Source organism: Bos grunniens, chromosome 19 (assembly GCF_055505025.1).
Source record: "Bos grunniens cultivar Pamir isolate PY7600 chromosome 19, Bosgru_T2T1.0, whole genome shotgun sequence".
Lineage (NCBI taxonomy): Eukaryota > Metazoa > Chordata > Mammalia > Artiodactyla > Bovidae > Bos > Bos grunniens.
Genome location: NC_141183.1, coordinates 25494173 through 25508634, shown reverse-complemented (window position 1 = coordinate 25508634; position 14462 = coordinate 25494173). Strand labels below are relative to the sequence as shown.

General features: G+C 52.0%; 2 protein-coding genes and 1 long non-coding RNA gene across 8 annotated transcripts; 2 read left to right on the top strand and 1 right to left on the bottom strand.

Annotated features, from left to right (window-relative positions):
- Positions 1-1318: 1318 nt before the first annotated feature.
- On the bottom strand, positions 1319-8380 carry LOC147351794 (uncharacterized). Of its 3 annotated transcripts, none has more exons than XR_015146889.1 (6): positions 8156-8380; positions 6644-6715; positions 5143-5195; positions 4671-4733; positions 3238-4144; positions 1319-2005 (listed from the first exon to the last, which is right to left on the bottom strand). It is a non-coding gene; the product is annotated as an uncharacterized LOC147351794 (long non-coding RNA). The 3 variants fall into 3 exon arrangements; XR_015146888.1 differs by having other exon boundaries at positions 4683-4733; positions 8156-8377; XR_015146887.1 differs by having other exon boundaries at positions 3238-4733; positions 8156-8373.
- Positions 2589-6238, top strand: HOXB3 (homeobox B3). Its single transcript, XM_086355446.1, has 2 exons — positions 2589-3053; positions 3907-6238. The coding sequence occupies exons 1-2, from the start codon at positions 2606-2608 to the stop codon at positions 4737-4739; spliced, it is 1281 nt and encodes a 426-aa protein (XP_086211572.1). The 5' UTR covers positions 2589-2605; the 3' UTR covers positions 4740-6238.
- Positions 8381-9173: 793 nt separating the features above from the next.
- Positions 9174-12437, top strand: HOXB2 (homeobox B2). Of its 4 annotated transcripts, none has more exons than XM_086355450.1 (3): positions 10369-10560; positions 10993-11198; positions 11326-12437. In XM_086355450.1, exons 2-3 carry the CDS (start codon positions 11114-11116, stop codon positions 12006-12008), a joined length of 768 nt encoding a protein of 255 aa, XP_086211576.1. In that variant the 5' UTR covers positions 10369-10560; positions 10993-11113; the 3' UTR covers positions 12009-12437. The 4 variants fall into 4 exon arrangements, with proteins under 4 accessions (XP_086211573.1, XP_086211576.1, XP_086211577.1 ...); XM_086355451.1 differs by having other exon boundaries at positions 10429-10564; XM_086355447.1 differs by lacking the exon at positions 10993-11198 and having other exon boundaries at positions 9174-10560.
- The last annotated feature ends 2025 nt before the right edge of the window (positions 12438-14462 follow it).

Below are 14462 nucleotides of genomic sequence, written 5' to 3'. Positions count from 1 at the left end.
CTTGGGGTGGCTCACCGCCCCTCTCCAGTGAGACCCTGGGGGGAAGCCGGGAGCCACCGTCTCCTTCCCTCCCTCTCTCTCCCGAGGAGCCAGATGGAGCCTGGATTTTTTCAACATGGAGGCAAGGGAAATAGATGTGTTTGGCTTGGTAGAACTGCACCCCACCCCCCTTTTCCTGGATCCCCAGGTTTCGGATCCCCTCGGCACCTCTCCTTCTTCTCACTGTCCCATCAGCCGGGCCTCTGTGTGCGCCCTCCGGCCGGCCGGGCCTGACAAAGTCCCCGTGTGGAGTTGCTAAGGCGCCTTTTAATTTAGTTACCTTCAGCGCCCAAACTTGCTGCCGCCCTAGGGCTGGTCCTCGGCCGGGTGTGCTTGGAACCTGCCGCTGCTAAATCGTTTCTGCGTCCTGAACGCTTCTCTTCTCCTTGGCCAACATAGCTTGTCGCCAGGCACCATGGCAGCAGCAGCCGAGACAGCCCGGCGGCGACAGCAGCAGCCAGGGACTAACTCCATCCACAAACCTTCCCGGCCCTTTCTGGCTGCCGGTGGAGCCTCCATTCTTTCCTATCACGTCTCTAGCTTCTTGCTTCCCACACTCGCCTGGCCTCGTTTCTGCAATGGTTTGCGAGTTCATTGCAGGGGGAGCGACAGGAATTTCGGCCCCAGGCGTCTAGTCAAATTATTGTTTTATTATAACTATCATCATCATCATCATCATTACTGCTGTAACAATCATTTAGACTAAATAAAGCCAGGGCCCAGCCAGCCAACCCCCTCCAACGTTTTTATTTCATTCTCTTATCTATTAATAACAAACTCAACTGATGCCTGTTAATTAATTCCCCCTTCAACCAGGGCTGCTCCGAAGCTAATTTTGGTTAAATCATCAGAGGCTAATGGTAATAATAATAAAGGGATTGGGTCAGCCTGGTCAATTGAACTCCAGTTCTCCTCCCTGGAAGGACCTCCTGCTTTGCAGACCCCTGTGTGTTTCCCAGAAACAAATTCTTCCCAGAAACCAATCGGAACTCAGAGTTACCCAGCTCCCTTTTGAGTATAAATCTGTGCCATTAAGAAGGGGATTTATGTGTGGGAGGGATTTCCTTCACCTGGACTCCCTTTTTATTTTCCTATTTTTAGTTTTCTTTGGAGTTGACTAGCTGGGCTGAATGAGATTTAACTAGTCCAAACTCATATGTCAGAAGAGAGGGTCAATCTAAAGATTCTATGAAAAGTGATGGTGAGGAGTTGAGAAGACAGATTTGGTGAGCTTGGGGGGATGTAGTCAGAAGTTTCGGAAGAAATACACAAAATCCTGTGACAGCTTGAACCTTTATTTTTCCAGCACACTTTTAAAAGCCTGCATTAAAGTTTTTTTTTTTTTTGCCTCAAAGAACTTCAGTAAACAGGGGCACCCAGTTTCCAGCCCAGATAATATTGCTTAGATTGCTTTGTTTACTTTCTTTTTTCTTAGGGGAAAAAAATTCTGTTTTAGAAAGACTTTCCCATCTCTTTGTAGAAAAGTCCAGCAGTTACCCAGTTTCTTTCTTCTTTTCTTCTTTTGGAAAAATCAAAGGAAGCAGACTGTCAAGGAAAGGGTGGGTAAAAAAAATTATGCCTGATGAAAAAAAACAGAGTGGGGGAAGACCTAGCCAAATGGTCACAGCACCAACCAGTCCCACCAAAGAAACAATCCTGTTCCATTTGGGGGCCCCATGGGGGCCGCTGGCTGTGGGATCCCAGACTTGGTTAGCAAACACTCAGACTGGAGGTGGTGGTACCTGCAGCAAAGGCCATGGAGGCGGCTCAGTTCCACTGGCTCTGGAGGTTAAAAATCTTCAGGAAGTTTTGGGTCAGGGTGCTGCTTCTTGAGATGGGAGGGTAAGGAGAGGCTCCCTCACACCAGAAGGTTCCCTGCTCAACTTGCTTCTTCCTGCTGCCTCTACCAGCGATCCTCAGCCTCAGTTTTTTTCTCCAGGTTAGACTCTGCTTGGATGAAAGGGACCTAGATGGGGGCAAAAGCAGGAGGCCTCTCAGCTCAGAGGAGGGTGTTGATGATGCTTTTATTTTGGAGTCCCCCCCCCGCCTTGAGCCACCCTATCCCAGAGTTGGGGGGCGGGTGTAGGGAGAGAGAAGAAAGGTCAGGGGCTAGTAGGCAGGCAGGAGAGAAGCCATGGCCCTTGCCATAGTAAGATTCTATATCCAGAGAGTTCCCAAAGGAGTGGAGTCCTTATTTTTTTTAAGTGAAGATGAAAACTGGTGGGCTTTTTCTTTTAAAATTAAAGCACTGATATAAGAAAAATCCATTTCAGGCCAAACAAGCGGCCTCAGCATCTGCTGTGAAGATGTTGGGTGGGGGAGAAGAAAAACCCTATTGATGTCAGTTCCCTTTTCAGTTCCTAAGATGGATTCGAGCCCCAGTCCTCTTCTCCCCGTGTCTCTTCTCTCACCCCGCAGGTCAACCGCTACGAACAGATCCCGGGAGGAGGGGGGCAGAAAGGGGGGGGGTCCGGCGTGCCACGTGACCCCAAGGGGTGCCAATGTCCGGTCGTGAGGGTATCTGGCCCTTGCAAGTTGCCACCCACCACCAGGGCCTCACCCAGCGATGCAGAAAGCCACCTACTACGACAACACCGCCGCAGCACTCTTCGGAGGCTACCCCTCATACCCTGGCAGCAGTGGCTTCGGCTACGACGGTCCCCCTCAGCCCCCCTTCCAGGCCGCCACGCACCTGGAAAGTGACTACCAGCGCTCAGCGTGCTCGCTGCAGTCCCTGGGCAACGTCGCCCCAAACGCCAAGGGCAAGGAACTCAACGGCAGCTGCATGAGGCCGGGCCTGGCCTCGGAGCCCCTGCCGGCCCCGCCCGGCTCGCCCCCGCCCAGCGCCGCACCTACCAGTACCACTAGCAACAGCAGTAACGGGGGCGGTCCCAGCAAAAGCGGCCCCCCCAAGTGCGGTGCCGGCTCCAACTCCACCCTCACCAAACAGATATTCCCCTGGATGAAAGAGTCGAGGCAAACGTCCAAGCTGAAAAACAGCTCCCCTGGCACAGGTACCGGCTCTCTGGCTTCGTCGTCGTCAGCTTTTGTCCCGGCCAGGAATGTCACTGTTATTCTAGCACCCAGCCCCTAGGCGCCCAGGCGGCGGCGGCAGCTACGGCGCATTTCCCATACCCTCCCCCCTCACCTGGCGACCCCTGACCCCGCCAGCACCCTCTCCCTCCTGCCCTCCTCCACCTGAACTTCTGAGAGGTCCAGAAGGCCAGGTGCTCGGCCTCAGCCCTTTGCAAGGCCGCAGAGTCACGAGACGCTGCCAGTAGATGCAGAGTCGTCAACGATTGATTGTTATTAAGTATTACTACTGTGGGTATTAATCACAATCGCTCGGGCGGCCCGCGGTCTTGGCCTCCAGGCATGGCAACCTCTTTGCCACCCCCCCGCCCCCGCTCCATTTCCGTGCCCTGCCCAGAATGTCCAGACTCGCCCAGGAGCTCTCCTCAAGCACCTGTCTGGGCCACAGGACGGGGCGCAGTGGAGGGCGGAGGAGTGTCTTCTACACCTGGAACTAGGGATAAAAAGGGGGAGAAAGCGTGTGCGAGAAAATCCAGCCCTAAATAAATGGCCATGCGGCTCTGTCTGCGTGACATGATCAAATTTTCATAAGCTGGGGCAGTGAGAGGAGAACAGGTCTCTTAATAAATGCCACTATTATAGAGTGTCCGCTAATGCGGCGGGTGGGGGCGGGGGGCGGTGGAGAGGAGGAGGCGGGGACGCGAAGGGGAGGGCGGCGGGGCCTCCGAGTCCAGGCCTGGATTTATTAAGAAACGATGCATTCAATTTCGGCGTGTTCAGTAATTATCTTTTATTTCATTTTCTCCCCTTCCCACCCCTCCCCCTCGGGTCCAGCGGAGGGCTGCGGCAGCGGCGGCGGAGGAGGCGGCGGCAGTGGCAGCAGTGGGGGCGGCGGCGGGGGAGGGGACAAGAGCCCCCCGGGGTCTGCGGCCTCCAAGCGGGCGCGGACGGCGTACACGAGCGCGCAGCTGGTGGAGCTGGAGAAGGAGTTCCACTTCAACCGCTACCTATGCCGGCCGCGCCGCGTGGAGATGGCCAACCTGCTGAACCTCAGCGAGCGGCAGATCAAGATCTGGTTCCAGAACCGGCGCATGAAATACAAGAAGGACCAGAAGGCCAAGGGCCTGGCCTCGTCTTCGGGGGGCCCCTCTCCCGCCGGCAGCCCCTCGCAGCCCATGCAGTCCACGGCTGGCTTCATGAACGCCTTGCATTCCATGACCCCCAGCTATGAGAGCCCGTCCCCGCCCGCCTTCGGCAAAGCCCACCAGAATGCCTATGCGCTGCCCTCCAACTACCAGCCCCCCCTCAAAGGCTGCGGCGCCCCGCAGAAGTATCCCCAGACCCCGGCGCCCGATTACGAGCCTCACGTCCTTCAAACCAACGGGGGCGCCTACGGGACGCCCACCATGCAGGGCAGCCCCGTGTACGTGGGCGGGGGCGGCTACGCGGATCCGTTGCCGCCCCCTGCCGGCCCCTCCCTCTACGGCCTCAACCACCTTTCCCACCACCCCTCGGGGAACCTGGACTACAACGGGGCGCCCCCTATGGCCCCCAGCCAGCACCACGGACCCTGCGACCCCCACCCCACCTACACAGACCTCTCCTCTCACCATGCGCCTCCTCCTCAGGGTAGAATCCAAGAAGCGCCCAAGTTAACACACCTGTGATGGGAGAGGGAGGGCTGAGGAGCAGGTCTTGGGGTGGAGAAGACCCAGGAGGGACGGGGGCTGTGGAGTTGGGTGCAGTCGGGAGGTCTGAAAGAGGAGGCAGGGAGATGGCAGCCAGGCTTCCTGGGAAGAAAGGGCCTGGAGGTCCTTCCCCTCCCCCTGGCCTGAGAGGTTGCTTTTTAAGTCCTGCAGCTCTTGTTTAGTCTGCCTGCCAACCCATTGGAAAGGAATCTACAGCAGATTGGAGATGACCCCATCAACCCTAGGCCTCCAGCAATATCCAGTTGGAATTCCACCTTAGGGAGTCGGGTAGAGGAAGAGGAGATAGGGAAACAGGCAAAGAAGCACATTTTAAAAAACAGACAAGATGGCTAGGCCATCACCAGCCAACCAGCCAACTTACCTTTCATGTGGTTAATTCCCCCAAATCTTGATTTTTCTTTCCTGGCAATTCTCCTTTAAAAAAAAAAATTCAAATACATTTCAAAACCAAGGGCACAAAGCATGTCCCCCTCCCACTTTCCTGAATCCTCAGATTTCTTCCCATGATAGGAGAAGGTTGATTGGGCACTCCATTTCTAGTCCCATATTTTTCTGCTCTAGGACATTAATATCTATACCCCACCCCTATCAATTACACTCTTCAGAGGGCTCAGGGATGGTGAGAGATCCTGAAAGAGCTGTCTATATTATAAATATATATATATTTTTTTTCTTTTATGGCAAAGCTGGGAGGTGAGGGCAGGCAAGTTGTCAGGACTAAAGGTCTGCCCATTCCGCTGTCTCCCATCTCAGCTCCAGGTCCATCCCCCTCTCTTCACAGAAAGCAGTTGGTGACAGCGAGGTTCTACACTTTTCTTTTCTTCTGTTGCTCTCTTGACTTAACGTGAAAACAGGGTATATTTTGACAAACTGTCCCAGGCGGGGGCTGCAGCTGGGCCTGTGTGCCTTGCTCAACCCTGGACAGGACACTTTTGTTGCACTTAGAGTTTACATTTTAATGGATATAAAAACAACTGTGAGAGATGCCTGGGCCTGCAGGAGTCCAGCATTGCTCAAAAAACGTGTGTTCTAGTGAACATTTTCATATATATTTATTGGTTATAGCTTGTTAAAATATTTTCTTTTTTTTTGTATTATTTATCCCCCTACTTTATGTATTTATATGAGGGAAAAAGGAAAAAATTGTACTTTTTTTTTTAGTATTTACTTGTTATAAAGGACGTTGTGTTCCCTGTCATGTAAAACCAGCTATTTTAGTTATTGTACTCTAGAAAAAAGCTATAGATTTATGTTAAACTTGTACTTATGAACAATTGTAATTAGTTCTAAAAGGCATGAACTCAGCTCCTAATTGTCACTGTATAGTCCTGAATTTGTAGAATTAGAGTTAATTCCCTCTTGGAACTTTCTTTGTTCTTCTGTAGTTACTTTTTTTCCTTACTTAAAAGGGTTGTCTGTCATATAATTCTTGAATAAACTTTCTGTTATCAATTTTATCTTGTCTTGGTGGTCCAATGTAGATAGCAGAGCAGCAGGCTGCTGACTGCCAGATTTCCCCAAGGGAAGAAGAATGGTGAAGACCCTGTCCTGGCCTTTTTATGCTCCCCTGCTCAGGGCCCTACCTCCCCCATCTGTGTCTCAGGTTTATTTGGTTTTTCTCACACAAGCTTGGAACATTCTGCCAACTTCTTAAGATTTAAGTAACAAGTTTGGGGCAAAGGGAGACTAGGGGACTCTGTCTAGGTCTTTTCTGTTTGTCTTTTTCCCCTCTCAGTTTTTCCTCATTGACTGACCTTTTGTCTTTTTGCTTCTTTGGCCACAGCCTCCTCGCTGCCCCGCCCCCCCCCCCCCCCCAACCCATCAACAACAACAGAAATCTGGCCCATTACTGCTTCTCCAACCTAAACTTCACAGTTCTCTTCCGGAGCTACAAAGAAGTCGTCACGTGACCCGAAGCCCAACCACCATTGGGTCTAAAATGAAAACAAAGGAAAATGATTAATCTTAAAAAAAAAAATTCTGAGGCCTAGACTTCTCAGGTCAAACCTTAAAACTAAAGTGAAATTAAATCACTAAATAAAACTCAGGGCAGAGGGAGAGGAGGCCTGTTTGATTTCCCCTGCCAGGGTAAGGGGAGAGGAGGAGGGTGGGAGAAGCTATGGATCCAAGCATACATAAAACGGTCCCCAGGCTAATGTGCCGCTCTGTTTCCACGATCCTTGGGAAAACTTCATTTCTTAGTCGTGGTTCCATAAAAGTTTTATCACATTGGAGCGAGGATAGAGAGGGTCTGTCAAAGATGAAATGTCACCACCGCGTCGCTGAAGCCGATAAGAGCTAGGAGACAGGGAAGCTGAAATATGGAGCTAATTCGTTGAAAGAGAAGCGATGGCTGCTTGCTGAAGAGTTGCATAATTCTAATTGTAAGCGATGCTCTCGCATTGCTTAATTAGGAGCATATATTTGGAGGTAGAGATGGTGGGGGGGTGGGGGGCGTGTCGGTGAGAATCATTCCAGGCCCTCAGCCTTAAAGCCAGGGCTGATTTTCATTTTTATGTTGTATCCTGGCAGTCCAAGGTTAGTAATTATAGTCTTTATGCAACAATAAATAACAATAAAAAAGCAACCTGAATTCTTCACCCCACCCCCCACACCACCACCAAGTAGGATTTTAACTGGACTAGGCTCATCCAAGCAGCAAGCAATTTAGCATTGGGTCAGGCTATAATTTAAAGGCATAAGAGCATGCAAAGTTTGATTGGGATCAAATAACGCTCAAGGGTTTTTCTTTCTTTCTTTCTCTCTTCCTCTTCCCTGAATAACATTTTCTGAATGATGTAACTAGATGAAGCGCCATGTTTGGCTCTAGATGTAGAGTGGACTGATTATTTATCTAGCAGGAGAGAGGCAGGCCAAGTCAGAAAGTTTAACTTGAGTTTGAAAAACAGAGCTTTGGCTTGAAACTGGAATTGCAAACAAGAAAAATCAGGGCCACCTTGGCTTGGTGTCCCCCTCCCTTCTCTCTTAGAGATTTCAGCCCCTAGCTAAGCAGCCAAAGTCGAGTGGAAAATATCTGTACAGTAGGATTCACAGCACAACAAGGGGGCGGGGAAGCGGCGACTCTGGGAAGGAAGGTTCTCTTGGCCCCTTTTAACACCCAAGTTTTCTGCTGTTCTCTAATCTGGCCGTAAAATCTGTCAGCAGGGTTAGAGAGAGCCGTATTTCCTGCAGGGACAGCCGGAGTTGTTGCGGAGAGAATCGCTCAACCCTGCAGCCAGCTGGAGAGGCTGTGAAAAAACTTCCAGGGCTTCTTAAGGGGGTGGCCGGAGGGAGACCCCTCTTAGGCCTCCCTGCACAACCTGCAGACGACTACTCTTCTGTGCCTCCTCCCCCACTTCCACCCCCGTCCTCACCTCCAAGTGGCAAAAATTACTTTCTTTGGAGCCGAGCTGGACACAACCGTCTCTGGCTAGTTTGCCCCGTTTTTCAGAGCAGCTCCCTTGGATCTGAGCCCTCCAGAGCCTGCCGCCCCTTGTCCCTGCAGCCCCCACGTCCAGCTCCCCCTTTTTCCTCCTGGCTCTCCTCCACCCCCACCCTTCTCCTCAGATTTCTCCGTCCTTTTTAAACACTCACCTCCCCCCCGCCCCCACACGGATGAATACTTACCACCACCCACGCGGCTGTTAGACACTGACAGAAAGTTTCTAGTTCCAGCTCCCGGCCGAGTAGTTGCCATTTCTCTGCTAACCAGCCTTCTCCTCCTTGCTCCGCGGCAGCGAGCGAGGAGGGGGAGGGGAGGCCGGAGCCGTGGGAGTTCTCCAGAAAAACTTTCCACCCAACCCGGCGCCTTTCCTCTGTCCCCATTTCCCATCTGTTTCCCTGCTCTCCCAGAATCACCTTTCTCTTTCGCTAACACCCCCTACCTCCAGGCCTTTTAAAGGGATGGGGAATTTCGGCTGTTCCCTCTGCTTTCCCAAAGAAACAAATTCTTTGATGCCATCGGAGGGAGCTGTCAGGGGGCTAAGATTGATCGCCTCATCTCCTCTCGGTCCCTCTGACCCACTTATTTAAAAATCTTACCCCAGATCGACTTTTCATTTTCTGCTTTGAGATCTAGTTTTCCAACGATTGCTTGGGGCCCTGAGTCTTGTACCCAGTCAGTCCCTCCAGTAAATTACAGCACTCCCTAAAGTTCATACTATCTTGAACTTCTGAAAAGAAATAAAAACAACAATTTCCCCAGGGACTAGAAATGAGATATCATCTCTGATCATTATTTTTGCACCCCCTCCATGTTCAGAGAATTCTATCTTGTTGGGGATATTTATACATACATACAATGACGAAAATGGCAAGGGCATTCCTGTGGGGGGGAGTACCCCCTTCCAATACATTGACCTGAGGTTTGAGAGTTCTTTAAGTCAAACTGGGGGCTACCTTGGTCCTGTTCCTGGATATAGATGCAGATACAGGCTTGAGGCTTGAGAGGGTGCATGTGCATCTTAGACCCTGTCTGCTGGGGTGTCATTGAGGAGCAGATGCCTCCAGGTGAGGAGGCAGGTAGACATAGGGGCAGGGGCAGTGCTGCAAATGCTGGGCAGAGAAGACTTCACAGCTCCACAGGCCAGGGGCCCAAAAGGGCTCCTCACTGTCTATCTCACTCCTCTGTGTCAGCCTAGGAGTGCTTGTCGATTTTCTAAGATTTATCTGTTGCTTTTAGGGGGTGGGTTGGGGATAGTGATGCTGATGATTGTAAATCTCTTCTCTTCCTTATTGCACTGTAACACAGGCCTTTCCCAAAGGGGAAGACTTCTTTCTACTACCTCTTCCTCCCATACTGAGATCCTCGCTCAGCTTTCTTTTTTTTCCGGGGTGGGGGCAGGGAATGCTGCTGGCCTTGTAAAGAAAGCTTTACTGTATTAAAAATATTTGAAAAAGAGAAAGACTTCTCCCTTAGGTTCTCTTGTTTCCTGGGTTCCAGAACCTCCCCTCCTCTGAAGGGGATGAAGAAAAGGTTCCTTTAGCTGTTCTGGAGAAAGCGGGGCATGGGGAGCAGGTATGTAGGACTGGGGGGCTCATGGTGTCCAGGTCATGGTCCTCTAGAGTTTTTGAATCAATTAAAGCAAATAATGCTCTGTTTTCTACCAGGCCCAGACGAGTGATTGGCCAAGGCGGGTCCCGTGACCATGAATTCCCTGCAATTTCGCCGGAGTCCTGGGTTTAATAGAGAGAGTCCCCATACGCTTGTATTTATCAGCAATATACAATTATAAAGGCCCAAAATTTAAAAAAACAAAAAAGAGAGAGAGAGAACAAAATCTTCCCCTCCCAAAATCGCTGCATCACACAAACCTGGGGGGGGCAGGAGGGGGGGTCCCTTCCGATCCTCCCTCCTGACGCCCCCCCAGCAGGCCCCCTCCCCCACCATTGAAAGCCATGAATTTTGAATTTGAGAGGGAGATTGGGTTTATAAACAGCCAGCCATCGCTCGCCGAGTGTCTGACTTCCTTCCCCGCTGTCTTGGAGACATTTCAAACTTCATCAATCAAGGAGTCGACATTAATTCCTCCTCCTCCTCCTCTCGAGCAAACCTTCCCCAGCCTCCAGCCCGGCGCCTCCACCCTTCAGAGACCCGGGAGCCAAAAGCGAGCCGAAGATGGGCCCGCTCTGCCGCCGCTGCCGCCGCTCCCCGCCGCCCCCCTGGCCCCCGAGTTCCCCTGGATGAAAGAGAAGAAATCCGCCAAGAAACCCAGCCAATCCGCCGCGTCTCCCCCGGCCGCCTCCTCCGTCCTGGCCTCCGGGGTCGGATCGCCGGCAGGTCGGTAAGCGTGATAGGGGTTGGGTGAGGGGCAGCTAGAAAAAAAGGGGGAGAAAGAGCGATGGGGGAGGTAGAAAAAGGTGTCGAGCCTGTTGGGGTTTCTTGCCCCCGTCGATTCCAGGGACGAGAAAGCAGAAAAGATCGTTTTGGTTCAGGCCTGGCCGCTGCCAGCATTTTGGTTTTTTCCCTTTCCCTACAGCAGATTTTGGAAGCCGATTGGGGAAGAGCATCTTTTTCTGCTAGGAGAAAAGGATTCGATTGAGGTTTCACATTTAGCTGTGTGGAGGAGTATTGTTGGATGGGGTCGAATCTGGAGGCAGGAAAAGATTCTATCCCATCTAATCTAGCTCTAGGAGAAGAGGGGGAATTTGAGAGCTGGGGGCTAGGGAGAAGAGGTGAGGAACAATCTTTCTTTATGAATCCTCTCCCCAGGCTGAGTTGGAAAGTGCTGAAATGAGGGATCCACTCGGAGGACCTGGGAGGGGCTCTGAGGTTCTGGGGGCGAAGGGGAGCCGCTCCGTAACCCCTGCATGGTCCGTGGGCGGCTCTCTGAATGCTGCGCGCTGACTCTGGCCGGGTCTGGCGGAGAGAGAGAGGGACGAGAAAGAAGGCAAGAGCCGTGGGAGCGAGCCGCTTTGGTAGGCGGGCAGGTTGGGGGTGCCGCTGACATTGTTTTGGGAGGATGGGATAGTCTTTTATTTCAGCCGAGTTGAGGTTGGGCTGAGGACACGGCCCGCGTTGACGCCCAGCCCGCTTTCCCCGCAGATGGGCCGGGACTGCCGGAGGCCGCCGGCGGCGGGGCGCGCAGGCTGCGCACCGCTTACACCAATACGCAGCTGCTGGAGCTGGAGAAGGAATTCCACTTTAACAAGTACCTGTGCCGGCCGCGCCGCGTGGAGATCGCGGCCTTGTTGGACCTCACCGAGAGGCAGGTTAAAGTGTGGTTCCAGAACCGGCGCATGAAGCACAAGCGGCAGACGCAGCACCGAGAGCCGCCCGACGGGGAGCCAGCCTGCCCGGGCGCGCTGCGGAACACCGGCGAGCCAGCCGAAGAGCCTGTGGCTAGCCCGGGCCGCCCCTCCGTATTGCAGGCCTCGCGAGCAGCCTGTTGTCTCACGCCCGAGGTCGCGCAAGGGCCTCCGGGCGTCTCAGGCCCCCGGGCTTTGGCCGCTCGCGTGGAGGGCGCAGACGCGCGGAGCCCGGGCGGCGCGCTGCGCGGGGCCGGCGGACGGGAGCCGGAGCCGTTGCCAGAAGACGCCTTCTCAGAGCGGCAGGATTCGCCTTTCTTGCCGGACCTCAGCTTCTTCGCGGCCGATTCCTGTCTCCAGCTGTCCGGAGGCCTCTCCCCTAGTCTCCAGGGCTCTCTGGACAGCCCGGTTCCCTTTTCCGAGGAAGAGCTGGACTTCTTCACCAGCACGCTGTGTGCCATCGACCTGCAGTTCCCTTAATAACCCGCTTCCTTCTCTCGACCCCCGGCCCCCCTCAGCAGCCTGCGGGGAAACCCAAGGACCCCCCTCCCCAAGTTGTATGGACTTCTTTATGTGTTTTGCTAAAATTCAGGTATTATTGAATTAGCGTTTAATCCACCTCCTTTCTTCTCTAAAATATTGGACACACGGGCGTCTTTTACAAATTACACATAAAAAAATCCGTTTGGTAGAGTCCTTCCAACGAAATCTCAGGAATAATTAAACTCTGGGGAGCGGGGGTGTGCTTTCTTAAGAACTAGAGGAACCTATTTTCCTCTCTCTCTCTTTTTTTTTTTTAAGTTTTAGGCCGTAGATTATTTATTAAAATTCTTTACTAATAGGAAAAGGGGAAAGTATTTATTGTACATTATTTTCATAGATTAAATAAATGTCTTTATAATACGGAAACGAGATAATGTTTGTGTTGGGACCCAGTCCCTTTCCTCCCCGCACCCACTAGGCCAGGCCGCCCTCTCTCTCTCTGTTTCTGGCTCTGCCCTGGGCCGGGTAAGTCCGGGTGGTACAAAAGGGGCCCCTTGGAGGAAGAGGGTGTGCTGCCAACTGAAGTGAGAGCAAAAAGAGATCTCAGGCACCGGCTTCAGAGTTGTGATGGGAGGCGTAGAGGTTCAGCTAGATTGGGAGGGTCCCTAGGGCTTCCTAGGCTTCTCGCCTCAGTGCCCCAAGTGGAATGGAGGGGTTTTTTCCAGGACGCAGGACGCCTGGGGAACTCGAGGTCTGGGGTCATGCGCAGGGCCAAGGAGTGGAGTAGGGTCGGGAGTTTTCTTGAGAAGCAGGGTCCCGTACCCAGGGATGGTCACTGGCCTCCCAAGTGGACAAGAAAGGAGGCCGTGTGGAAAATGTAGCGGGAGCGGGCACTAATGCTCTTCGGGTCCCTCGGTCACCCTAAGGCTCCTGGGGTTGGGAGGAGCGTCCGAGGAGCTGCGGGGCGACAAGCTCCGGGAGGCCCGGGCAGCGTTGGGAGGCGCTTGGCTTGTATAAAGCGAAGGAGGAGCGAGAAGAGCGGGAGAGAGACAGGGAAGCCAGGAAGATGCTCAAAATGGCGCTGGGGTCGGGAGGCAGGGAGGGGAGGGAAGAGACTGTGGCCGCCATGACAGCCGCCTCAGGATGCGCGCGGCCAGCCCCGGGACCGTCCCCGCACCCACCTTCACCTTTTTGGACCATCCCGATGCCTGTGAAGACAGGGAGCCCTGTCTCACGGGTTCCTTTTTTGTTTTTGTATTGTATTGTTTGAAAAATCAGCCCAACGGATGCTGAGGATGCGAGCCGGACAGATAGTCCGCGAGGGGGTGGGAATGGGAGAGGGTGAATGGCGGATCTTTCTGGCTGGGTCTGCCTCGCCAAATCTGACTTTTGATCCTTCGCTCTGGGATTTGATGCCCGGCCAGAGCGTTCTCCAAATGCAGACCTACCTGTCTTTGCCAACAACTTCATTTGCCGTCTCAGCACTATTTCGTATCCCTCACCTCACCTTAGCAGGTTTCTTGCAAACCCAGTAAGCGGGAGGCAAGGATCGATCTTTCCACCTGCCTCCTGGTTTGTTCCGGGGAACGTGGAGATTTAAAGGGCCCTGGAAAGCCATCCATCCTCCTTAGGTTTATTTAATATTTCTCGGGCTCAGAAACAGACACCGCAGGGCTACCTCCCCAGCAGATGCTGCTGTTCTTGAAAAGCAGTTTATTCCCGGACCTCCCAGACTTTCCCCTGAACCAGCAGGATGGGGACTTGGAGTACCAGGCACTCAAAGGCAACAACTGTCAGGAAAAGCCAGGAGCGAACATAGGTCGTGACATACAGGACTAAACAGACCCCTGCATATTTTTTTTTAAATCTGGTCTTTCAGTGTGGGCGGTACACACATCTTATTCAGCTGGAATTTAATCCCTTAAACTGTCTTAATATAGAATTCATCTCCTGCATTAAATAATCTTATGCCATGTTAAATTGCACTTATTTCTTTCATAAATAAATTAATATAGAACAATTAGATGTGTTATTATAATAATACCATGTATCTTATTAGTTTATTTTCCCTCATAAAATATATACATATGAAATAATTTCAATATATTAAAGTAATAATACAGCTTGTTGGCTTATGTGTTTATTTTCCCCATAAATAAGTGAATATATAATATAGTAAAACCACACTATACATCTCATTGGGCTGTGTGTTTATTTCTCCATAAAATATGCCTATAGGCAGTGTTTAACCTCTTTAAAATCACAGCACGTAACCATCTCTACACCAACAAAATAAAACAGACATTTCAGCTGGGGTTTTGATTTCTATGGACAGCCAAACTAGATAATTTGATCTAATTAAAAATGCTCTTTCAGCTATAGCAGATTGTTTACAAAGATGGAGAATACCAGAAGGATCTTGCTAATTGCCCACCTTTCAGCTTTCTTTGG